At 36.8% G+C, this 25,825-nt stretch overlaps 1 protein-coding gene across 1 annotated transcript; it reads left to right on the top strand.

The window, feature by feature from the left end:
- Window positions 1-11,190: 11,190 nt before the first annotated feature.
- LOC114358244 (pikachurin) lies at window positions 11,191-21,825 on the top strand (the record flags this gene model as incomplete). Its single annotated transcript, XM_028312142.1, has 10 exons — window positions 11,191-11,627; window positions 12,191-12,268; window positions 15,068-15,213; window positions 16,795-17,038; window positions 17,276-17,370; window positions 17,461-17,850; window positions 18,725-18,865; window positions 19,357-19,443; window positions 19,608-19,711; window positions 19,865-21,825. Coding segments are annotated over 10 exons (1,883 nt in total), but the record flags the coding sequence as incomplete, so codon positions are not given.
- Window positions 21,826-25,825: the final 4,000 nt, after the last annotated feature.

Genomic DNA, 25,825 nt, shown 5'->3' on the forward strand with positions numbered 1-25,825 from the left:
TTTCTATTACAGTATAAATAGTCGGATATATTTGAGGTTCTGTGTGATGCATTATGCATTACGAATTGTGTGTTTTTGGGATGAAAAGTTACCTAATAATTATTGAAAAGTCAAATAATACAATATTTATTTATCTTTCGTACTACTGAAAAGACCGAATATTATATCCATCCCGCACCAACGCATTCAGCACCTAACTAAGGTCAATTCGACCCGATAACGCAGTGTGAACGTGTTAAGTATGCTTTTTTAATAAAAAAAAAATCTTTGAACATCAAGTGCCTTTAAATAGTTTCCATCCTTTGACTACAACTTAATAAAAATAAGTACCATAACATAATTATTTTGAAGATTATTTGATATAGACAAAAAATAATTTATACAAATCGAATTATTTAAAAAAGTATCACAATATTGAATATTTGGTGCTCATTTCTTTTATTTTTGAGGACCAACAAGTAACGATCAGATATAATTTTTACATCTCAAATTTTTTTTGCGTAGTTCAAAAGAGGTTAAAATATCGATCGATTTTATTTATTTTATGTCTCAAAGAAAGAGGATCAATCATTAAAATAGACGACCAAATAGATTTTGTTATTTGCCGTTTTTGCTAATTTAAAAAGATCATTTAAATACATGCCTTTATTATACCAATACTTCAAGGACGTTTCAGAATTCTACCCACGTACCAGTACGCTGAACTTATGAAGCAATAAGCCTGATGCTGAAGTAGTATTGCTTTCTATTACAGTATAAATAGTCGGATATATTTGAGGTTCTGTGTGATGCATTATGCATTACGAATTGTGTGTTTTTGGGATGAAAAGTTACCTAATAATTATTGAAAAGTCAAATAATTTTCAGATAAAATACGTTCGTTAGTTCGTTCATTCATTTCAGATAAATGACGTCCACTGCTGGACAAAGCCCTCCCCCAAAGATTTCCATAACAATCGGTCCTGCGCTGCCCGCATCCAGGTTCTTCCAGCGACCTTCACCAGATCGTCGGTCCACCTAGTGGAGCGCCTGCCCACGCTACGTCTTCCGTTACGTTGAAAAGTAACCATACAATTATTAAAAGTCAATCAAGAATTTCGAATTAGGTACCTACTTCAAGTAAATATCAATAGTAAGGTACTTGATACAAATAAGGCCTACCTANATATTAGTATCAATTAAAAAATTCGGTTAAAATCATGCGAGAAAAAAAATTTAAGCAGTTTTTAGGTCAAATTTCGGGAAAATCTGAAACAAGTATAAAAATTGTCATATCTCCTAAACTATAAAACTTTAGTCATAGAAAGTAAGGTTCAATAATTAGCAAATGACCTCCTCTATACGCGTATTAGCTATGGCGGGTTTAGTTCCAGTCACCCTGTATATAAAAGAAAGTCGTGTTAGTTACTTCGCTTATAACTCAAGAACGGCTGAACCGATTTAGCTGAAAATTGTCAGGGAGGTAGTTTAGAGCCAGGAGAAGGACATAGGATACTTTTTATCCCGTTCGAAATTAAAAAAAGTCTGCTTATTTATTGCCATTAAGGCGGAACAAAGTTCGCCGGGTCAGCTAGTTTTCAGATAAAATACGTTCGTTAGTTCGTTCATTCATTTCAGATAAATGACGTCCACTGCTGGACAAAGCCCTCCCCCAAAGATTTCCATAACAATCGGTCCTGCGCTGCCCGCATCCAGGTTCTTCCAGCGACCTTCACCAGATCGTCGGTCCACCTAGTGGGGCGCCTGCCCACGCTACGTCTTCCGTTACGTTGAAAAGTAACCATACAATTATTAAAAGTCAATCAAGAATATCGAATTAGGTACCTACTTCAAGTAAATATCAATAGTAATTCAAAATTAGGGCTTGTTCCCACGATCCAGTTTTGCAGGATCCTGCAACTGAATCCCCAAAACTGGACTGTCACGTGAACACACATATTTTATTACGTGTGTTTGATTTAGTTCAAATTCGAACAGATCTTTTTTTGCGGGACACACTACAAAAGGGTCTCGTTTGAATCAAAATACAATCCACTGCAAAGACTGCAATTCTTTTTTATTTATTTAATAAATTAACAAGTTTATGAATACTACATTCTTATTTAATAATTGTTTTTACGTCTAATATCTCTGAAAGTTACAGGAGCGAAATGGCAAATGTCGTTAGAAAGTAATCAGCATATAACGAGCACCTATGTATGAGACGTGTATGAAACGCGTATGAAATGGCTCGATTGCCCCGCGCCTCCGACCTAATAAAAACGGGGAAACAAATGAGCCCCATTTTAGGGGCAATGTCAACAAGGAACCATGATGTTATTAAGAATCGTGAAAGAATTACTTTTTGGCATTGACCCAATTTTGTGTGAAACAGACAAGTCACAATTTTATGAAAAGTTGAAGAAGTTTTCGAACTCAAGGTTTCCTGGATTTGCCAAATTAGGGACTTTTTTTATTAAACATGGCTGGTATTTCAACGCAATCACACCTGATGCTAAGTGAGATGCAGTCTAGGAAGGTACATACCTGCCCTGCAAGTAAAAGTGCTTTTTTAAAAGCCTACTTACAGAAATAAATGAGTTTTTATGTTTTTATTGAATATTCACTCTCATCTTGAAGTGTCCCGGTCCAGTGTACTGGAATCGATGTTCGCATTATTCATCAACAACCTTATACTTCATTGTGTTTTTATACTCACTTATTAATAAGGGAGTATGTCAAGGTTAATGTAATCAATTTCTGTCAAAAAAGGACGCCAACCTATCAGTTGGGTAAATAAAACCCTCATGGCGCAGTCGAGTAAAAACCGTTACTTTATTAATAAAAAAATATTAATAAAAAAAAATAAGTTGAAAAGTGTTTTTGTTAACCTTACGTAGTTTCAACTTAATATCCCCATTTCACAATAAATCATAGAAACAAGAAAATTGGCCGATTAAAAGGTCTCTCAACAGTTGTCCAGATTGCCCCAACTCGGGTCCTCGGGTATAAATCTTATCCCCAACGTTTCAAGCATGTTAGCAAGTTTTTGAAACCCTGACGTCGGTATATTTATGTCCCCTAGTGTGTGGGGATCGAATTCAAATTGAATGTATCGACGATTTATAGTTAGGTATAGTGTTAGCGAATTTTGAAGGACAGATTAGAAGATTCAGCACCACTGCCTTTTATTCATCATCATCATCATCATTTCAGCCCTAAGACGTCCACTGCTGAACATAGGCCTCCCCTAATGCTTGCTATGCTGCCCAGTTGGTAGCGGCCTGCGTCCAGCGCCTTCCTGCTACTTTCATGATGTCGTCGGTCCACCTTGTGGGTGCCTTTTATTAATACTAATTTAATGTGACATATATTACTAAGATACAATTTGATTGCTTAACTGGTTACGATCTGGTGAAGGAAGGAAGCACCTGAATGCGGGCGGCGCAGGACCGGTAGTTGTGAAAATCCTTGGGGGAGGCCTTTGTCCAGTTGTGGACGTCATTTGGCTGAAACGAACGAATAATTTAATTGCAATTCGTGGCATAAATTGCAGTTTTGCAACTGAAATTTTGTGGAGCGACACGTTGTGACGTTGTCGCTTTATTATTGTTTTTATTTTTCTTCGTAAGTTTTTAAAAACAATATTTACATATAAGAAAAGCTAATAAATTTTGTTTACACTTGAGGGTCCTTAAATTAATTAGGATGATTAATAAACCCAGTTATTTTAATTAGTGAGCCTAACCCCATGTTAACTAAATTAACGGCCCGGCCTGACCTAAATAAATTAGAAGCTTTAGAACATTTTAGACATAGTCTATTATGTCTGGCTACTATTACAGTTTTCATTGAAATAAGTTGATTTATTTATCTAGCTTTTGCCCGCGGCTTCACCCGCGTGAAATTTAGTTTGTCACAGATCGTCATAGATTATAGCCTATATGTTATTATGGGTTATAAACAATAATACTGTAAAGTTTCATTAAAATCCGTTCAGTAGTTTTTGCGTGAAAGAGAAAGAAGCATCCAGACATCCAACATCCAAACTTTCGCATTGACGCCCGTATTCACAAAAAATACCATGAGGTCTCACAGTGCGTGGACGCACAGGGTGGCACAAGAACCAATCACAGAGCTCTATTCAACTCTGTGTGTTCGATTTGCTGCTTCACGCAATCATCGTTTGTGAATGAACGTTTTATATAAATTACCATAACCATTTTATATAAATTATATGTATGTATTTATGTATTATATATTTTGTATAAATATATATTATAATATTTTATGTATTATATTGTGTACATTTTTGTAGCTTTTTAGCACCGCCTACTAAATATCTCTGTTTTGCTCAAGGTCAGCTGGTAGAGAATGACGTATGGCATTAAGCTCGCCTTTTTGTACAGAACATTGTTGTGTGTGCAATAAAGTCTTTAAATAAATAAATGAAAAAATAAAACGGGTGTCAGTATCAAATTGTACGTGACACCCAATGTAGCCAAAAAGTTCGCAACACGTCTTTGTCACAATTGGAATAAGGTTGTGTTGTCACATAGATAGGCAAGAAAAAAACAAGCTTATACAGTGTGTGTATCTATGCGATATTGACACAGAAAGCTAAACTTCGCGGTATCTTATTAGGTATTCACTGTACAATACTGCTAATTACTACAAAACAGATCAAGTAAAGACCTTGGGATATTCTTTATTACAGAGAAACAGCCCTTATTCCTCTCAAAATAAGTGTCCTATTTGAAGTTCAACTTATACACGTGTTGCGCCGTCGAGTGTAGGTACTTCAACTTTTATTATCGCAGACATTGATAAGGAAGAAATAGGAAAACTTTTGGACAGATAAATCATGTCAGCACGGTCGTCAGGCAGCTGGCTACATAATAATTAAAACGTGCCTATTACAACTACAAAAGATGCTTTTTGTGTCTTCATCAGTAAATTTGGATTAAGAAAGCAAAAAAAAATCATTTTCCATTGACTAAACTCTCGAAAGCCAAAGGCCGCTGCCAACCGGTCATTGTGGGAGTCATTGGGAGAGGCATATGTTCAGCAGTGGACGTCCTATGGCTGAAATGACGATGATGATGAAAATCTCGAAAACTATACGGTACTCTGGACGGTATCCAGTCCAGGTATAATATAATTATGTTAGTGACCATGAAAGTTTAAAACAATATAAGGTATTCAGGTACTTTCCGCGACCTTCACCAGATCGTCGGTCCACCGAGTTGGAGGCCAGGGTATGAGTATAGCCACAGTATAGCGCACATAGCCGAAAGCGGTTTAAGAGTTTTTATAGCACAACATAGATACTTACATAAAACATTTTAAATTACAAAGGTACACGTACACATTACATTATATTAAGAGAATAGTGATAAACTATAGTTATAAGAATAGTTATAATTAACATACTAGCTTTCCACCGCAGCTTCGCTTGCGTGAAATTTTGTCTGTCACAGAAAAACTTTAAAGCGCGCTTCCCTGTTTCAAACACCGGGATAAAAACTGTCCTTTGTCCTTTCCCGGGACTCAAACTATCTCTATGCCAAATTTCATCAAAATTGGTTCAGTGGTTTAGGCGTGAAAGCAAGACAGACAGACAGACAGAGTTACTTTCGCATTTATAATATTAGTATAGAAGTATAGATTAGTATAGACTAGTATAGATTTCTTTATGTTGTGAATTTCCTCCGAAACGTTTGTTTTGGATCCTTCTTTTTCGGCTCGTATTCTAAAACCGCTCGACAAGGCTACTTAAGGGTAAAATATTCAGCGCCTCCCATAATCCAGTGGGTACGTGTTTGTTCCGTGTGAGGTCCACGACGATTTGTCTTGTCACCCGCAGGAGTTGAACTTTGCCAGTAGCTGAGTTATGCTGAAATACAGGCTGTGAACTGTTTTTCAAAATCAAATCAAATCATTTTTTTTTTAATTTTTACCAGTATTTTGGCACTTATGAACTTTAAAGGTAAATAATAAAGATAGCCCTTAAGGGGCACTTTACACGTCTCCTTGTCTTTGCCCTACCAACGCTTAGTTACTATTCGAACAAAATGTATGTCATTAAGTCATTATGCCTTTTAAAATTGAAAGTTGGATACCTATTTTTTTTTGCCCCAAAAACAACTGTCTGGAAGATGTAAAGTTCTTAAGCTTTCATGTTTGTGTTTACTACAATAGTCCAGCGGTGGGGTTCAAACTAGCATTCCTAGGATCTACAATATAAGGTTTCGTTCTGTGATGTCTATCCAAACTACACAATGGATTCGCGAGCATAATCTATACTAATATTATAAAGCTGAAGTTGTGGAACATGACGCTCAACCACCATAAGGAGTAAGAGCATTTAATTTACACGTTCTTGGTTTGTCTANCTCTTATTCCTCTCAGAATAAGTGTCCTATTTGAAGTTCAACTGATACACGTGTTGCGCCGTCGAGTGTAGGTACTTCAACTTTTATTATCGCAGACATTGATAAGGAAGAAATAGGAAAACTTTTGGACAGATAAATCATGTCAGCACGGTCGTCAGGCAGCTGGCATAATAATTAAAACGTGCCTATTACAACTACAAAAGATGCTTTTTGTGTCTTCATCAGTAAATTTGGATTAAGAAAGCAAAAAAAAATCATTTTCCATTGACTAAAGTCGCGAAAGCCAAAGGCCGCTGCCACCCGGTCATTGTGTCATTGGGAGAGGCCTATGTTCAGCAGTGGACGTCCTATGGCTGAAATGACGATGATGATGAATGAGTCTCGAAAACTATACGATACTCTGGACGGTCCAAATTACCAATAGTCCCGTTAGCCCCTCGTGTTAAGCTAAATGAGCTTGTGTTACGAGTGGGCTCACCACAATAGTCGAGCGGCGGTGGGATTCGAACCCGCGTTCCTCGGATCTCGAGTCGGCCACTCCGACCTCTTCACCGTTCGGCTATCGTGGCTATAAATTATGTTAGTGACCATGAAAGTTTAAAACAATATAAGGCATCCAGGTAATTTCCGCGACCTTCACCAGATCGTCGGTCCACCGAGTTGGATAGCCGTAGCACGACATAGATACATAATACATTTTTAAATTTACATACACGTACACACATAATTAGTTTTTCTCTATTCTATGTATATCTTTCTTTATTTTGTTAATTTCCACCGAATCGTTTGTTTTGGGTACTTCTTTTTTCGGCTCGTATTCTAAAACCGCTCGACAAGCCTACTTAAGGTTAAAATATTCAGCGCCTCCCATAATCCAGTGGGTACGTGTTTGTTCCGTGTGAGGTCCACGACGATTTGTCTTGTCACCCGCAGGAGTTGAACTTTGCCAGTAGCTGAGTTATGCTGAAATACAGGCTGTGAACTGTTTTTCAAAATCAAATCAAATCATTTTTTTTTTTAATTTTTACCAGTATTTTGGCACTTATGAACTTTAAAGATAAATAATAAAGATAGCCCTTAAGGGGCACTTTACATGTCTCCTTGTCTTTGGGCCCTACTAACGCTTCGTTACCATTTGATCAAAATGTATGTCAATATGCCTTTTAAAATAATTTCCAAATTATTTACTTTCAATTATTGAAAGTTGGATACCTATTTTTTTTTTGCCCCAAAAACAACTGTTTGTGTTTACTACAATAGTCCAGCGGTGGGGTTCAAACTAGCATTCCTAGGATCTACAATACAGGGTGTTAGGTAAATGGGTATATGAGCCGATACTAGCCCATGTTACCATGGGCATATAAATGGTATGGTGAAGTCAGAAATTTGATATCATCATTTTAATTTTTTAAATTTTCATACAAAATAAATTTTATAAAATCCGATTTGTATGAAAATTAAAATAATTAAAATGAAAATATCAATTTTCTGACTTCACCATACCATTTATATGCCCATGTTAACATGGGCTAGTGTCGGCTCATATACCCATTTACCTAACACCCTGTATAAGGTTTCGTTCTGTGATGTCTATCCAAACTACGCAATGGATTCGCGAGCATAATCAATTGAATAAAAGATCTCAAACTAAGTCTGCTAATTAATAAAATTATTGAAAGTTGTAAAATTTACATAGAACAAGATCCAGAAGATTTCTTAGATTATTAATAGCTTTAATTTACCACCCTGTATACTGTGTACTACACACCATTTGTACACGTATCCTCAACCGACAGCCGACTTAAAAGATTAAGTATTACGGTGATAAATGGCATTTCTTACACTTCTGCACTTTCTTTTCAGTTCAGGAAACTTTTGGTGTGTGTTACTTGGACCACAGTTGGAGTTATATTCAGTAAATTCAGTTAATTATCTAGTGAAAATCAAATTATTTTATTTATTTTTATGTATCCTCAACGAGGAAGCTCTTGGCCTGTATCTCACCTGATGGTAAGTGATGATCAGGCTGAAGGTGGAAGCGAGCTTCACCCGGAATCTTACCTCTAACTGCGGGAACACAACAATGCTGTTAACATTGTTGTTATGGTGGCAGACTTAGGTAAGATGGTGGTAGCTAGGCCAGGCGGACTTAGAACAAGCCCTACCACCAACCAAATCGAACAGAAAAATCTGCCCCCTCTGGGAATCGAACCCGGGACCTCTGCGTCTGAAGCAGGTGGTCTTACCACTAGACCACAGAGGCGGTTAAAATGAAAATTGTATGGTACTTTGTAGCTTGAAGCCCCAATTAAATAATAAATTTCAGCATTTTCTAAAAATAAAATACTTATTCATATTATTTTTTATGTCGATGGTGAGATGCAAGGCAAGAACTTTCTCGTTGTGGACAAAAATAACTAAAAAAATTATTTTTATTAGTCAAAAGTTTGGCGCTTCTTAATTTACCTTTTTTTATAATTTTCTCTTTCTTTACCTGAACGACGCTGAAGTCACCATCTTCTTTATTTATGAGAAATAGTGAGAGTTTTTCAAAATAGTGATCTAAGTTAGCATTGGGTTAGTTAATAATTGGCAGATTTAAGACTTGAAAAAAGACATAAGTGGTTTTGCTTGAAGAAAAATTTCGCTTCCGTTCTTGTGATATTTTTTTTTATTACATTACCTCCTGTTTAAAATATGTTAGTGACAATTTTGGCTGAAAGCTTTCCAGTTTTAAGTCCCGTTGACAATAATAAGTTACCTATATTTTTTTACTAAACAAGTATGTTATGTTTGTCTCGAAGCGCTGGTAGGGCCCAAAAGATAAGGAGACATGTAAAGTGCCCCATAAGGGCTAACTTTTTCTTTTTTTATTATTTTCTATTGACGTTCATAAGTGCCACTTGTGGTCTAAACTGAATAAATATTTTTGATTTTTTGAACCTTCTATATTGTATTTACACTGTGGTGTCTCGCTGGAACGGTTTAAAGATAAATTATCTAGATTTTCTGCGGGTGTTGAAACTAACGTAATCCTTTGAGGATGAATTAAAAGTACTTTCTAACATTCTTCGCGGTACTTAATCTTAGTTAGGTTTCTTGCAATCGTGGTTAATTTATAGTACTAAGGTCTGATTTTTAAATCGTTGGATAACTTTTAACTGAGGAATAAGTTGGGCACATTGACAGTTTCAGTATGGGAAATAATTATGTCAAAATGACAAGTTTATTCTTCAGATAAAAGTTAACTGACGATTGAAAAATCGGCCCTTAGTTGTTTTAGTTTATTCCTTTTAAGCGATATTAATGAAACAATTTTATGGTTCCTAATTTGATGAAAACAAAATGACGTATCCATGGATGGATAGTAAAACAAGGTTACTTTACCAGATTTAGATAAAATTATAGTTCTTAAACACGCGATGAAGTTTTTCTTTCACAGACTGAACCTTACGCAAGAGAAGCCGCGGGAAAAGTTAGTACTATGGTAGATTTATTACACTCAATACTCATTTCTTTATCGCATTTCACACACACTACTAAGATATCATAGCAGTCGTTCAAATCAAACCACTTATCAGATGAGATCACTGGGAATACCTACTAAATTGGTACAAATTCACAGCACACTCAGATTGATTTTAATTGGAGACACTTAACTAATAACATTTGGAAATCCCATACATACATACGGGTTTTCTTAGTACATAGTTAGTTTAGCATGGACCATACACTACTTAAATCCATTCTGAAGCNGAAAACAGCCTAAATTGTCAACCAAAAAGGATTTAGGCAATGAATTATAAAAACAAACAGCGTATTATTCAAACACCTACTCGTATCAGCTCAATGTACAGTCAACAACATAATCATTTTTTGAAATATCGTACCTAACACAACTGCGTAAAAACCAACCTTGTTGTACCGACTGTACCCTGTTTTACACACGCCCTGTATAATCAAATCCCGCGTTCTCTTCGTGAATACGTAATGACGTGTCACACCCGCGATGTTCACGGATTTTGTACAGTGTTCAGAATATTAGAATTTTATACAAAATAGTGCTTAATACAAGGGTATATGATGCCAGAGCTTCATATGCTGCGGTCTGTACATGTTCTTTTCAGGAGCTTTGTGTATCGTTTCGGATAGTACAGTCAGCATCAAATACTTCGTGATATCCAAAGTAGCCAAAAAGTTCGCAACACGTCTTTGTTACGATTGGAATAAGGATGTTTTGTCAACTTTTTGGTCACCTGGGGTTGCCTCTGGTGAAACCTTTGGGTGACTTGGTTTTAGTCCCTAGGGCAGGGTACTCACCTGCCATGTAGCACGTAACGTAGCATGTAACGTGTACGTACAACCTTCAAGTGAGTACGGCTCGTCCACGGTCATCGCGTATCTAGCTGCGAGCTCCTGGATCCTACTGCGAGCCGCCTTTGTGCTCGCAGTGATACCGCCACTCGGCGGGTCGCTGCGATCTCCCTGCGAACCACGCGCGAGCAGCTCGCAGCGGGCTCGTGCCTATGTACTCACTTGATACACTATCTGATACATTACATGCTACACGGCTAGATGAGTACCCTGCTTAGCGTTTCTCAGTGCAACTCCGAAAAAGATGCACTAAGGGGCGTTCAGGAAACTATCTGAGAGATTTTGATCTTTTAGGCAAGGAATTAACAATGCTCCAAAATATCGACGAATCATTATTGCGACTGCGTTTTTCAAGGATTCTGAAACCTACTGAAATTCTTGTTAATTTGTAATCACTAGGAACTGCAAACCTTTTATTGACTTTAAAACATTTTTTTTACAGGTGAATGCGCCCCCACCCTGGCTCCATGGCGACCTAGCGAGATCACCACCAGCCAGACAATCCCTCATCACCATCCCAATGACGTCAACACCCACGCCATCTACGACATAAACGACATCGTCCATTTTGAGGACAACGACCTCGTGATGCGCGACTCGAACAAATACCACGACCAAAACAAAATGGAGAACACGGTTCAGTTCAAAATACACAAACCTTTTGATGATATCCCAAAAATAAGACTTGGAGAGGATAGGGGTGATGGGAGAGAGGGTAATGAAGTGGATAATGAACTAAAAGGTGATGAGATGAAGGTGATGAAGATGGATAGAGATGATAAGTGTGAATGCCAGCATGGTGGCGGCTGTGTGGGGAAGGTCTGCCTATGCCCACTAGGGTATGCAGGGAAGAAGTGTGAGATCACTTTGGATTTGAAGGTGAGAAAACCTTTATTAGATGAAACTAATTTAATCATATTTTTTTTTACTGAAGAATCATTTATCTAAGATTATTCAAGTTGACAAAGCAGAGTCCATTAACTATGAGTATAATCTGTGGTTAAAAATTTCATTCATTGAATTATGATTTACAAATTCAAATCACATTTTTTTAATCAATGAAGTCCTGGCTGTATGGAATACGCCATTGTCTAACTTTGTATAAAAAATGAACTTTAAAAAACTAATATTTTCCAAAGAGGTTGAATCCTCTTTTGAATCAATTTTTCATACAAACTTTTACGTTCCATAATCCGTAGGTAGTCAAATCACTACAGCGAAAATTCTTCGTCGTAGAAAAACGAGCTTTTAAAGTGCAAACTTATTGACTTGTCAAAGTTTTATAAACTTAACAGAGTATAATATCCAAAAGTTCCTTTGCCATACAATAGTTTAAGCTTTTATAAAGTTACCAAGCTTTTCAACAAGTTTTAAGATCGGCGAATAGGTTAAAAGTTAGATTTTTTTATTCTTTGCTTAATATAAATTATTTTTATTTCCAGGTCCCAAGATTCAACGGCTCATCATACCTACGGCTTCCTGGCTTAGGAAATTCAGCTCAGTCTTGGCTGGATATTCAGGTAAAAGCACAAAAAAAAACAAAAATAATTATGAACAGGTCTAAGTAGCCCATATCTGAGTCAGTGCTTGGGGTATGAGAGCGACCCGGGAACAGTGACATAAACGACGTGACAGCATACAAGTCTGAAGAAAATGTAGTCTGAGTCTCTCTACAAAAAGAAAGAAAGAAAGACACATTTATTGCCATGGACATCACAAAAGACAAGAGGTAAATAAAAAAAAAGCAAACAAGACAGAGGTGACAATATATAAAACATACAATGGAAGAGAAAGTAAACTGAGCAGTGCCACCCTGTCGCACAGCGATGTCCATCGCAATGGGACCCCACTCAGCATATGCCTCCTCGATGAAAAAACATCCTCCCGTGCCGCACCCATGCCTCAGGCACAGACTCAATTAAACGATAGACCTGTAGTTGTTTGAAATGATGGTAGATCAAACCATCAAGGTTAAAAATTTACGTGCATGAGAGTATAGGGGCACAGGTAAATGGAACAGTCCAATGCAGCGTCACTTCAAAATTGCGACGAAAACGGGACTATCCCCACCTCTCGTTCCCGCCGCTGCAACTCCTGTGTAGCCAGGATCTACAGCTTGACCGCTATAAAAACCCAATCAGTGAAGGTCAAGTTTGACCCGGGGGAAAGTTAAACTGTCATTGGACCCGCAACGAAATTAATTAGAAGAACATAGGAAGAGTTCGAAGTTAAGGCTCGACTTCCCATCAGTGCAAAGCGGATGAAAACTCTTAACGAAATGGATATCGTCTTTCATTCATTATTATTATTAATTTTATTTATTTACTTCAATATCCAGCAGTGGACGTCTTTCGGCTGAAACGAACGAACAAACTTCAATATCACAACACAATATTCACAATGTACTTGGAAACTCCACCCATAAAGGCAAAGTTGATAACCGCCTCAAAAAAGTACAGTGAATTAAAAATAAAAAACAAAGTGCTAAGTAAGGTTTACTCATATTTTTTAACAAGCCAAAGTTTTTAATAGCTCCACAAAATGAACTTTTTGTAGGTGAGTAACATAATTTACGAGTAGGTACTTTAAGTTGGGAGCCCTCTTAGGTGATTGTGTGGAATTATAAAGAAGCTTGTAGACTGTAATTAAATGTCTAAGACATTTTTAAAGGATTAAAAGACACCAACTTTGTATTTGATGTGCCTTTTATTTTTAATGAAAAGTGGCATTTTAGATGTAGTATGTCTTCTTCAAATGGTTTCATTTATTTTAAAATGAATTCTGATAGAATTACATTGAACTTAGGAAGAAAGTTATCTACAGACTATATTTTGTTATAGAAAAAGGGGCTATGTCTGATGGAAATTAGTTCGTTAGTTTCAGCCAAAATGATGTACACTGCTGGACTAAGGCCTTCCCTGAGGACTTCCACAGCGACCTGTCCTGCGCCGCCTGCAACCAGATCGTCGGTTCACGTAGTGGGGGGCCTGCCCACAGTCACACTGCGCCTTCCAGCCCGTGGTAGTCATCATCATCTCAGCCATAGGACGTCCACTGCTGAACATAGGCCTCCCCAATGCTTTCCATGTTGCCCGGCTGGTAGCGGCCTGCGTCCAGCGCTTTCCTGCTACCAAAGCTAACGGTAGTCACTCGAACTTAATTAGAAGAAATGAAGACATATTGCTACACTAGAGATTTTATGATTTGTATTTATGCTTAATGGTAGATTTCACGAGCATTTATCTTTTTGCGTGCCAAGTAACAAAGTTCTTAATCAAACCAAACCTCAAACAGAATCCAGCAAAATAGTTTGCAAAACTCATAATCATTTCACATTTCAATTTAAATACAAATGTTTCAACAACAATCGAAGTTGGCCAGTTTAATAGCGTATTTTCACAACAGTTTATTAGTTAGTGGAGTTCCTCCGATGCCCATGAGTCTCGTTAAAAGTTCTGATGATGTTTAATGGCTGCTCTCAACGATTGGGAGTGAAACTTTGGAATGCAAGTGATCATTTGTTACTAGTTAATAGTTTCTTTGAACTAAGAATGAGTTCGAAGTTGAATACACCGGCGTATTTTTTTATAAACCAAAGTTTTACAGTTGTACATCAGAACTTAACCTTTGAAATACTAAAAATAAGCTGTTATTGTTTTGCACTGCTCGCTACTTTCAAGACAGTTTTCGGCCGATATTTCTGTCCACATACATCGAGAGCATTTTATATTGTTGTAATCATCATCAAGTCATTTAATCTTCACTGCAGAATGGCGACCCTTTCAATTTACCAAGGCGAAAGGGATCAATTTTCTTACACTTCTCACGCTGGCCAATCGGGTTTAGAAGGGCTGATGTTCGCATAATTTTCTACCTTGGTCGCCTCTTCAGGTCCATGGGAAGACTTACGCCCGTATTCACAAACATTACAATGAGGTCTCAACTCGTCTCACGTACTCACTCGAGAGGGGAGTGAGTGTCACAGTCACACCAGTCCTGGATCTGTCAATAGGCCGTATAGGCCGCGGCCTAGGGGCGGCAGCGTCCTAGGGGCGGCAGATTTCAGATGACGCTTACTCGATTTCAGAAGATAAGAGTTAAATAAAGATCCAACCCTACCCTAGCCTACGGGCGGCAAAACTGTAAATCCTGGGTCACACTCGAGCCAATCAATCACAGAGCTCTATTCAACGCTGTGCGTTCTATTTGCTGCTTCATTCAAGCATCGTTTGTGAATACGGGTGTTAAGAGTCCTTCCTATCTTATTCTACTCTGCTCTATTTATTCTACCATATGAATATCTATGTGCTTTTTTTCAGATCACACTAAAGCCAACAAACGGCGATGGACTAGTGCTGTACAACTCTGAACACGCCAGCGGGGATGGGGACTTCTTCTCGCTACATCTCCGGGACTACTTCGTGGAGTTCGCCTTTGATCTGGGTTCGGGGATCGCGTTAGTGAGGTGAGTTCATTTATTGAGACAAAGAGTTCATTTAGGTTGGTTTTAGTGTCACGCGGACCGTCCGGTGTGGACCCGCTCCGCACGGCCAATCTGTATGAACTTCTAGGGAGCGTTTTAGAGTGATGCGGTCCGGAGGAACCGCTCGCTCCCTAGCAGTTCATACAGATCGGCTATGCGGAACGATCCGTACCTACTGACAGTCCGCGTGACACTAAAACCAGCCTTAGAGACACAAAAAGTTCATTTATTTTGTAATTCGAGAGGTTTGGAAAAAACTATTAAATATTGGACGACGAGTACTTAGTGTGTGTTCCACTTAACAATCTAAATTGAAGTCTATGAACCAAAATTTCCAACGTGATAATATGTTTTAACGATACAATATGGACACATGGCACACGGTTGGAAAAAGGAGATCAGAAGATTATCGCATAAAATCGGTCGAAAGTCCCCTTTCCGGTCAAAATTACTTGGATACATCGGGACACGCATAGCACCGTGGCATCATTTAGACGATTATCACACTGCACCGCGCTCCGCCTCGGTCCGCGTGATCTATATATATATATATATATATATATAAAAGAAAGTCGTGTTAGTTACTCCACTTATAACTCAAGAACGGCTGAACCGATNAACACGAGCAAAAGGACCGTCACCTGGAGTAGAATTTTTTGATTTTTTTTAAATGCCTATTATTTTTAAAATATGCCACATAGATTTTTTTTTATATTTTTCTGATAACCAGCACAACTTGCCTCAACACCCAGTTCCGGCTTGACGTTACATTACGGGACACCCTGTATAATAATAATGGAATATTTTTTTTAATAAAATATTTTTTTTAAAAGGCTGTGCGTTCTATTTGCTGCTTCATTCAATCATCGTTTCTGAATACGGGTATTAGAGTCCTATCTTATTCTACTCTGCACGGGTATTGCTATATGAACTGGTGCAATATGAATATCGATGTGTTTAATTTATTTTCAGATAACACTAAAGCCAACGAACGGCGATGGACTAGTGCTGTACAACTCTGAACATGCCAGCGGGGATGGGGACTTCTTCTCGCTGCACCTCCGGGACTACTTCGTGGAGTTCGCTTTTGATCTGGGCTCGGGGATCGCGTTAGTGAGGTCAGTTCGTTTATTGAGAGAGAAAGTTCATTTAGAGTGACAAAAAGTTCATTTATTTCTCAAATTCGAGAGGTTAGTAAAATTCTATCAAGTATTGGTAGACGAGTAGGTACTGAGTGTGAGTGCTCCACATAATCTAATTTGAAATCCATGAACTCGCTCAAAAATTACCGACCTTGTTAATTATTATGTTATAACGATAAATGATGCATGCAGCATGGCATGGCACACGATTGGAAAAATTGTGCTGCGCGGGAATCGGAAGATTATTGCGCCTAAAATTAATCGGAACTTTAAAAAATCCTACATCTTATAGGGCACCATTTAGCCACTTAAAATAAATTGCATTGATTTACTTGGTGTTCTGTCATAAAAAAATTCACATCAGCAATGGACTGATAGTGTAAGATCCAGTTGATTTATCAAAGTCTTCTCTGAACTTCAGGTCAGCATACCCGCTAGAGCCAAACTCCTGGCACCGAGTGTCAGTCAGCCGCTCCGGCCGGCGAGCGTCACTCCGCGTCCGGACTACGTCACAACGCGACATCACTGATGCAACCAGAATGGTGACGTCACACGGCGCTGCCAGGCGGCTGACGTTAAGACAGCCGATGCTGTTGGGAGGGGCGCCACACCCGCTGCCTCCTAGATTGGCGTTGAGGACTTCGTTTAGTGGGTGTGTCGGGCAGGTAAGCTAAAGATTTTACTACTAAAATTGTCAGGTATTAGTCTACTAACACATAATATTACCTGCAACTTCGAAGGTTTGCATAGACATTTCCAAAGTCTACACTTTCAATATTCTCGATTACATTAGTGTAGAATCCATAAATCTCCCTACATTATGTGATAACTACTGGTGATAAAAATATTAAACATTTTTCTTTTTCGAAAAAGCTTACAGAAAATGAATTTGTTTTTTCCAGTTGGTGATCAATGACGAAGAATTGTCTGTGGTTTCATCAGCATTGGGCGGTGTCAACGTAGACAACTGTGAAGAACCCAGCAACAACACTTGCAAGTAAGTTTTACAATTCATTTTATTACATTTATTTGTACGAATTAATTTCATTTATTTGTACAAATATTTAAATGAACCTTTTTGTTACAGCAACAGCAACATGTGCAAGGAAATTATTGAACCAATACCACAATACCCCCAAAATGTATCTGAAAATGATATCCACCATACGATCGTTGCGAAAAAAGGTCCTAAACCTAAATTCCACAAAATCAAGTCTAAAAAACACGCTCAGCATTTAAGAACAGAGAAATCAAAGAAGAAAAAGTATTATGCCAGTAAAAAGTACCAGTTTATTCAGAGCAGTATAGAAAGGAACAACGATATAGTGACAGAAGGACCCATTTATGATGGACAAACATACATGCAAGTGAAATATTTGAATACAAACGAAATCAACTGGGGAGACACGAACACGTATCCCAGTTTTACTGGGAAGGATAGTTTTATTCACATAGATGATGAGGAGACTATGAAAAGGTAAGATTTTGTTAGTAAAACAATTATGTTCTTACAGATAATTCCGGAATGAATATTTTTTATTTTAAGGATTTTGTTATTCAAACGTTTACATTTGTGCATTACGTAAAAGTCTAATGTTATTCACATAAAGGCGTTTGTTAAACGGGTTTATGACCTTGATGCCAATATTTAGAAATTTGGCTATGTGAGCCTGTTCATTTATCTTAAAAAGCCAGACTTTGAAAATAAAAAAGGAATAAAATTCTTCAGATGCTTAAACTAACCTGAGAGTTTGAACTTTATCTTTGGAGATGGACTTTTGTTGTACAGTCGCGGAATGAAAAGGTTCGTCACCTTAGTGTCGGTTTTCGCTTGCACTAGGTACTGTGAGAGTCAAACCTGCCAACATAACAGTGCAAGAAACAGTGCTGCTAACATTTTAATAAATATGACGTTTGCTAACGAATAAGGTTTTGCTTGTTTATTTTTCTATCCCATCATTGCAATGCAATGATTATATTGAGCAATTGACAATAGCTTTTTTTTTAATAGAAATAATAATGGCAGGTTGAACCAACAAGGTTTTAGTTTATCAATCATAATAATCTTCTTGACAAGATAAATCGTCAAACAACTTTGATCTGAATAATTTTGAACTTTACTGACGAACAGTTAAAGATTATTTTCTCTAACTCGAGATTATTCTGTAACATAGTTTCAAAAGGTAATATGTGCTCGCGATTCGTTCAAGGAATCAATTTGAAAACTGACGAACCTTTTCATTACGTGACTGTACTTTAAGGTGAAACCTAATTTTTTTCTTTATTTTTCTGCTGGTTAACATTGCCCTTCTTCGCCCTCACTTTATTAAGTAACTATTCTTTCTCTCCAGGTTACTCAGCTACACCCTGGACATCAACATCAGGTTCAGATCGGTAGCCGCAGACGGGCTGCTGGTGTGGAGTGGACGAGCTCAAGCCACGCCTGGAGATTTCCTCTCGCTGGCTGTAGAGAACTCTGTGTTGGTCTTCAGGTAAGGGCTCTAAGATTCATTTTTTGCGGTTCACAGCTACAACTTAGAGATAAATATTATATTAATTTAGAGACAATCGAGTGTCATATTTTTTGTGTCTCGCTATTTTATTTGTTTACCAAGGCACACCAACAACGATAGACATTACAGAAACGCTATAGCACCTTTTCTTCCTTTCGTATCTACCCACTGTAACTCCTATGTAGCCAGAATCTATACCTTCAAAGGAAGCCAGAGCACTATACAAACTGGTCAGAGTGGGTTTGAAACGGAGGTAACTCTGCTCAAACTCATTCATTTAACTAAAATGTGGCTGTACGGAGCGACATGGTCGCCTAATGTTGATCAAGCTCCTTAAATAAAGATTTAAAAAAATCTATAGCTTCACCTTACGTAAATTAGCAATCGTACATTAAGTAACATAAATTCTTAGACAAATAGTATTTTCGCACATGGTTTAAAATATTAATTTTTCAATTGGTCTTTTTCAGGTATGACCTAGGAAGCGGCGAGGTCGTAATAATAGCCAACCACACAAAAGTTGACGATGGCCTATGGCACAGAGCTCGAGCTACGAGGTACGTAATATTGTTTAGTATTGTAGGAAATAGAAATACTCTTCATTTTTAGCAGAACAGCCAATTACAACAATAAACAGAAGTTTGATCAATATAATTGAATTACATCATTTAAATATAATCAACAAATTATATTGACTAAACAAATTAAATATATTTTCCAGAAACCGACAAGCTGGAGTGTTAGAAGTAGATGGTTTGGGTTCTGTGGGGAAAATCTCCCCAGGGAAACTGAAGCAGCTGAACACAGAAAATGGACTTTATATAGGTGGGTATTGTATCTTACCTAAATAGCAACTAGTATGCCTATACATTTTATTTTTTTAACGTTATGTGTCGTATTTTGATGTTGAGTAAAATTCTATAAAATAGTCTATATTTTCGTATAATTTATTAATGTATTCTTTTGTGTATTTTTCAGGTGGGCTACCGTCTATAGAAATGAACACAATGGGCAAATACAAGAGTGGTTTAGTCGGGTGCGTTTCTCAGATATCCCTGAGCGGTGACTTCGACATTCCACTATCGTTATCAAAACTACCCCATACGATTACAAACAACGTCGGCAGATGCACACCATAAAAGTAGGCAATTCATTTAAATGAACCCCAAAGTTCATTTAAGTGAATCAAACAGTTCATTTGTTACTACAATCGCCTGCGTTGCTGGTTCATTTAATGTCACAAATAAATGAACCGGTTGACTTAGAAGCGTATGATGTTAGGTGTGTTTTTGATTGATAGATTCATTCGTAATTAAACACATTTAATTTACTGGGTATCCGCTTCATTTAAATGAATGACCAATTACTTTAATGGATCTCCGTACTTACATATCAATGTATAAATAAATATCGGAGCAATAAAACTACAATATTATACAATTTCGTGGAATTCGTGATCGATCGCCAGCTAACATTTACGAACAAATTAATTTGATAAATGAATTATTAAATACTATTAGTCAATTTAGAATAAGGAGAAACTTTATAAACACCATGTTTTATCCTTACTGTCATTTATTTCATTTAAAATGTACTTCATTTATTTTTCCATGAAAATGGAGTAAATTTTCAAAGTGCTTTACTATCTAGTAGATATGAGAAAAACTATTTGTAATGTTAAATTAAATGAAATTCTAGTCGTACGAGTGGTTTGCACGCATTATTATTTACCTCTGATGTATTTATTTATTAAATGAAATAGCTAATCACAAAATTGTTACGATATGAGTGTATTTTATATAAATAGTTCAATAAGTATACATACATAGCGTTTGTATATCGAGAATTTTCATATGAACGTGGTTTAGACAAATGTAAGTAGCTATAATAATACAATAGCGTTTGGTATTTGGGCTTTTTACATTTAAGTGTGATGCGTAACTATTTTATTTTCGCGTTCGGTTCATTTTTTTCGCTTCAATAAATGAAGTTATTGGAGTAACTAAAAATTTAGCACCGCTTTAGTGATAATAATCATAGATTTATATTTAACAGGTAGAGTAATTTTAAATGCGCTTTGTATGTATAAAATATGAGAGGAATGATATAATATGGAATTCGGTTATTTAATGAAAATATTGACGTGGGCGCACAATGGTCAAAATCAGTGACAAAATGTACGTATTATCGTCTTTTAAAAATTTAACTAAAAAATTTCTAATTATCATCTAAAATATATTTTCTTCTGCATCAGTAAACAAAAGATCCTACAAATAATTTAATGAATTTAACTAAATTTAATAAATCTCATTTTTTAATTGTAATTTTACATTTACACATAAAAGTAAGGCCAACTGTGCGTCTGCAGCACAACAAGTATCCACTACGCATTTAAAGTAAAATTATATAAAGACTGTTCTAAATGTAAATCGCATTTCATTAAATAATCGAATAAATAAACTATATTCTAATTCGTAAACCCTGAGTAGGGCTTTCATTTAAGTACACCAAATAATTTTTGTCAATTAGATTATTCACAGGGTGTGAAAAAACTAACGGAAATGCATATCTTTATTGTATTCTCGTTGTGTTTATTATAATTACATTTAGATTTACCTCAACTACGAACAATTGCAATAATAACAGCGTGACCAATCAGTCATGCTAAATGAACTTTAAATGAACCAAAGTAGCGTCTAGTCCCGATTCATTTTGTTACATATAGCGTCGCGAATAAATGAATTTAGCATAAAGTATCAATTTTTTACCGCCATCTTTTGATAACTGGTTTATTTTGTAAATGGATCGATTAGTTGAAGTTACTGTAGACCTTGTGACTAATGGATAGCTTGACTAGCGTTAGTTTTGTATGTGAGACCTGTCCGATGTATTATACGCCGTTATTTGTACAAAATTATATCAATAAAATATGATATGTAGTCAGACTTTCATTTTGTATGTTCCCAAAGCGTATAGTTAGGGACGAAGCACTCTTATCAACTTGGAAACGAATCATAACTGTGTCAACTCGAGACAGTCAGTGTTTTTGTATGAAACTCCGTACCGTACTGCAACGCACATTTATCCGCATTTCCGGGTTGATAAGTATGCTATGACCTTTATATAGCAATTGATAAACTTATGTATTTTTTCAATATTATGATTATTACTAGCTTTCCGCCCGCGGCTTCGCCCGCGTGGAATTTTGTCTGTCACAGAAAAACTTTATCGCGCGCGTCCCTGTTCAAAAACCGGGATAAAAACTATCCTATGTTCTTTCCCGGGACTCAAACTATCTCTATGCCAAATTTCATCAAAATCGGTTGCGAGGTTTAAGCGGGAAAGCGTAACAGACAGACAGACAGACAGAGTTACTTTCGAATTTATACCTAATATTAGTTGGGATTCACTCCAATCGCGGAACAAAAACGCCTGCAATCTTATTCTTCAAGTGCTTTATTGCTATTATTTGCATGGACAAAACTTGTAGGAGTTACTAAAGTAAGTAGATTACTCATTTTAGTGTCCGACCGAATGTTCGGTTTCGGTTTCGTTTTCGGTTGAGTTTCGGTAAAAACACGAGTTTCGGTTTAGTCTCGTTTTCGGCGGCAAACTTGCCGAAACTACGACCGAAACCGAATGTGCATTTGGGAGTTTCCGCGCTGTTATCGGTCATGTTCGGCGCGTTGAATGAGTGAATGAATCCGATCAGAGCCAATGTCGTGATTCGCTCGCTTGTTTGTTTGCTGTTAGTTTTGTTGTGGTGGCGAGTTTTCGAGTGATTTATTTTGAATTTGGTAAGTTTTATCTCGTTTTATGTCGTTATAACATAAGAGCGGGTAATAAACATAAAAAAAAATTCAATATGACTGATAAAAGTTTAAACGAGTTTAATCTAACCTATAAAATTTTTTTTGGTTCGCAAAATATGCTATACGTAAACAAACATTAGTTAGGTAGTTAGTAATGACTATAGTGCATTTCATGGTGATAATATTATGGATTCAGAGTTTCAAAGTTCATTTTAGTATTTATCACCAAGGTATCCAAGTGCCAAGTACAGTAGATACTAACTTACGTACTACCAATTTTGTTTTAAGAAATTATTAAGGTAAAAGACCCGACCATGGGACGGGTTATGTAGATGTCCTGAATATTGCGAGTAATTTAAAAAATCTAGACTACAAATCCTTCTTTTTCTTTTTTTAAACATAATTTGATACCGTTTAGAGTTTTAAAGAGAAAACAATAAAGACTGTCTGATTTTTTTTATGCATAACAAGGCAGGTATTTGACCACAATCGCACCTGATGTTAAGTGGGATGCAGTCTAGGATGGTACATATCTGCCCTGTAAGTGCCTATTCACTCTCGCCTTGAAAAGGCCCGGGTTATAGTTTTCGGGAAAGACAGCAGCAGGCAACGAATTCCAGCCCCTAGCTGTTCGCATTATAAAAGAGTCATCGAAACGCTTAGTGCGAGCTGGTGGAATGTCAATAATATAGGGATGGTACGCTAACCTGCGTCTGGTTCCCCGATGATGGAAGGGGGCTGGTGGAATTAATTCATGTAATTCTTTCGCACATTCTCCGAAGTGTAGCCTGTAGAAAACCGATAGGGATGCTACCTTACGGTTATAATAATGTTTTCTTTATTTTTCCCTGAAAATATGAGCCTTGTAAGGAAGTTTCGGTTTCGGTTTCGGTTTCGGCCGAAATAGACACCGTTGCCGAAATTCGTTTTCGGTTTCGGTTTCGGCCGTAAAAGTAGTTTCGGTCGGACACTAACTCATTTAAATTAAACAATATAAAATGTAATGTATAAAAAAATATGTACCTACATCGACCCCTGTTTATTTTACTATCGCATACTTACATTAATAACGCCCTCTAACGAAATTTTCACACACTAAGTTACTAACTTTACAACATGTTTACTATAAAATAGCACTTATTACGAATAAGTAAGCCACCTTGTTCATATGCCGTTCTTCGTATAAAAACAAGTTTTCAATCGGCTTTCTCTGAGAGACTCTTTTACAAAGAAGCAAGTAATTACGGGAAAATCCGTCATTTATCTACTCTGACGTAGTTTAACAGTTACTAAAAGGGGGTTTACTAGACGAATCGAAGGATAAGTGGGTGGGCACTTAAGTAAGCCTACTAAATTAAATACTAGCCAAATATTTAAACAGACAGATTATGATATATTAAGGCTAAAATGAGTAGGGATTTTTTTGCTGGTGGCTTCACAAATAAACATCCTTTCCAATTAAAGTTTAGTTGAGTCTCTACATTTTATGATTTTTCAGGGGATATGGTGTCTAAGGCGAAATACATCTAAAAAGTTGTTGATCAAACTAAAAAAATACGAAGTTATCATTTTTTTTTTATAAACTCATTCACTAATAGTGTTGCCCAATTTAATTTGAATGAGTGAGTTCGTTCATTTACCTAAAATAGTAGATACTTATGGAGGCTTAACATCATCTTGACGTAACTAGGCAACTTAATGACCATTCATTGTTAACAAACAAAAATTCCGTTACGCTGTTGTAAATGACTAACAGAAGACTGTTATTGTTTTTTAACCATTATGTCACTAACTGTAGTTAGAATTGACCGGGTGTCTAGACAAATAGGTACCTAACTTCAAGGCTGAGTTGTACCTTATTAACCGTAACAAACGTCAAGTCTCAAACTCGAATCACACCGGTTAAAATTATAGTTACGGTTAAAGTTAAGGTGGTGCAAGTTAGCCTAAGTACCTAAGTATTAGGAACAGGACAGAATATGAAGCTAACTTATCAGCATCATACTTGATTGCACTTGATAATTGATATCCTAAGATAAATATCTAATCTATCTATAAAAAATAATTCCTAGAAGCCATTACCTATTTACTAAAAGAAAACGTAATTTTACCTCAATAAACTTAGATTAAGATTTATAAGGTCGTAAAGTAAGGTCTTTAATAGTAAATTCCATAAAATGACGTCATAGCATATCTTTGTCAATTATTATTGACTGGTGGTGTCATCTAGCCTATTAGGTAAGTAATTGATTTTAGTAGCAAAAACTCAATGGCTTAATGATGACGTTACACTCGAAAATAGGTATTATTTTGATTACTACAGTACAGAATGACTTTGAATCTAATTTTGGACATTCTACTTTGAAAATAATAGTAAATTCAAAAAATGTCGTCATAATCTTTATCAATGAGGGTTTTCGCGAATGAAAAATCCGCCAGATGGCAATACGTAGACGCGAGGTCCAAATGCTGCATGATTGGTTATTTTTGACATGACATTGACAGTTATGTCAAAATCCACCACCCTCATTGACTGGTGGTGTCATCTAGCCCATTAGGTGCATTAGGATTAGGACTTAACATTAGAAAACATTATTTTGATTACAGAATCACTTTGAATCTATAAGAAATTAGGTAACAGGCTAGGAGAGAATCTAAGTATTAAAATTAATTATGTACCGAAAAAGATAATTTTAATTGACCCTACCAGTAATCAAACTTGAAAACCTCGGAGTTCAACGTAATTCACCTGCTACACCATCAGTTCAGAGAGTAGGTAACAGACAGTGGTGCTAAGTCAGTCAAAAGGAAAAAATATTTTTTCCAATCTTCACACAAACATAAAGTCGCTCCTACCTTATTACAGTACCTACTTAGGTAATTTAATTACATTAGTGCATCTTCCGAAATAATAAAACTATTTTTTCCTTCTGGGAATTCGTCAATGATTAATTCCCAACCAGCTTTTAAAGCGGGCTTTATCAAATACGTGTGTTACATCTGGGGGCACGGCAGTGCCCCCACCAAGTCGAGCAAAAAAGCGGCACGACCGTACCATCCTTTTCTCGAAGCAATTCAGGCCATTTTCGACCGCCTGTAACTTCGTTGTGGATAAAACTAGAAGGCT

The sequence above is a fragment of the Ostrinia furnacalis genome, unplaced genomic scaffold (genome assembly GCF_004193835.3).
Source record: "Ostrinia furnacalis isolate ACB-3 unplaced genomic scaffold, ASM419383v2 OfSCF3798, whole genome shotgun sequence".
Classification (NCBI taxonomy): Eukaryota; Metazoa; Arthropoda; class Insecta; order Lepidoptera; family Crambidae; genus Ostrinia; species Ostrinia furnacalis.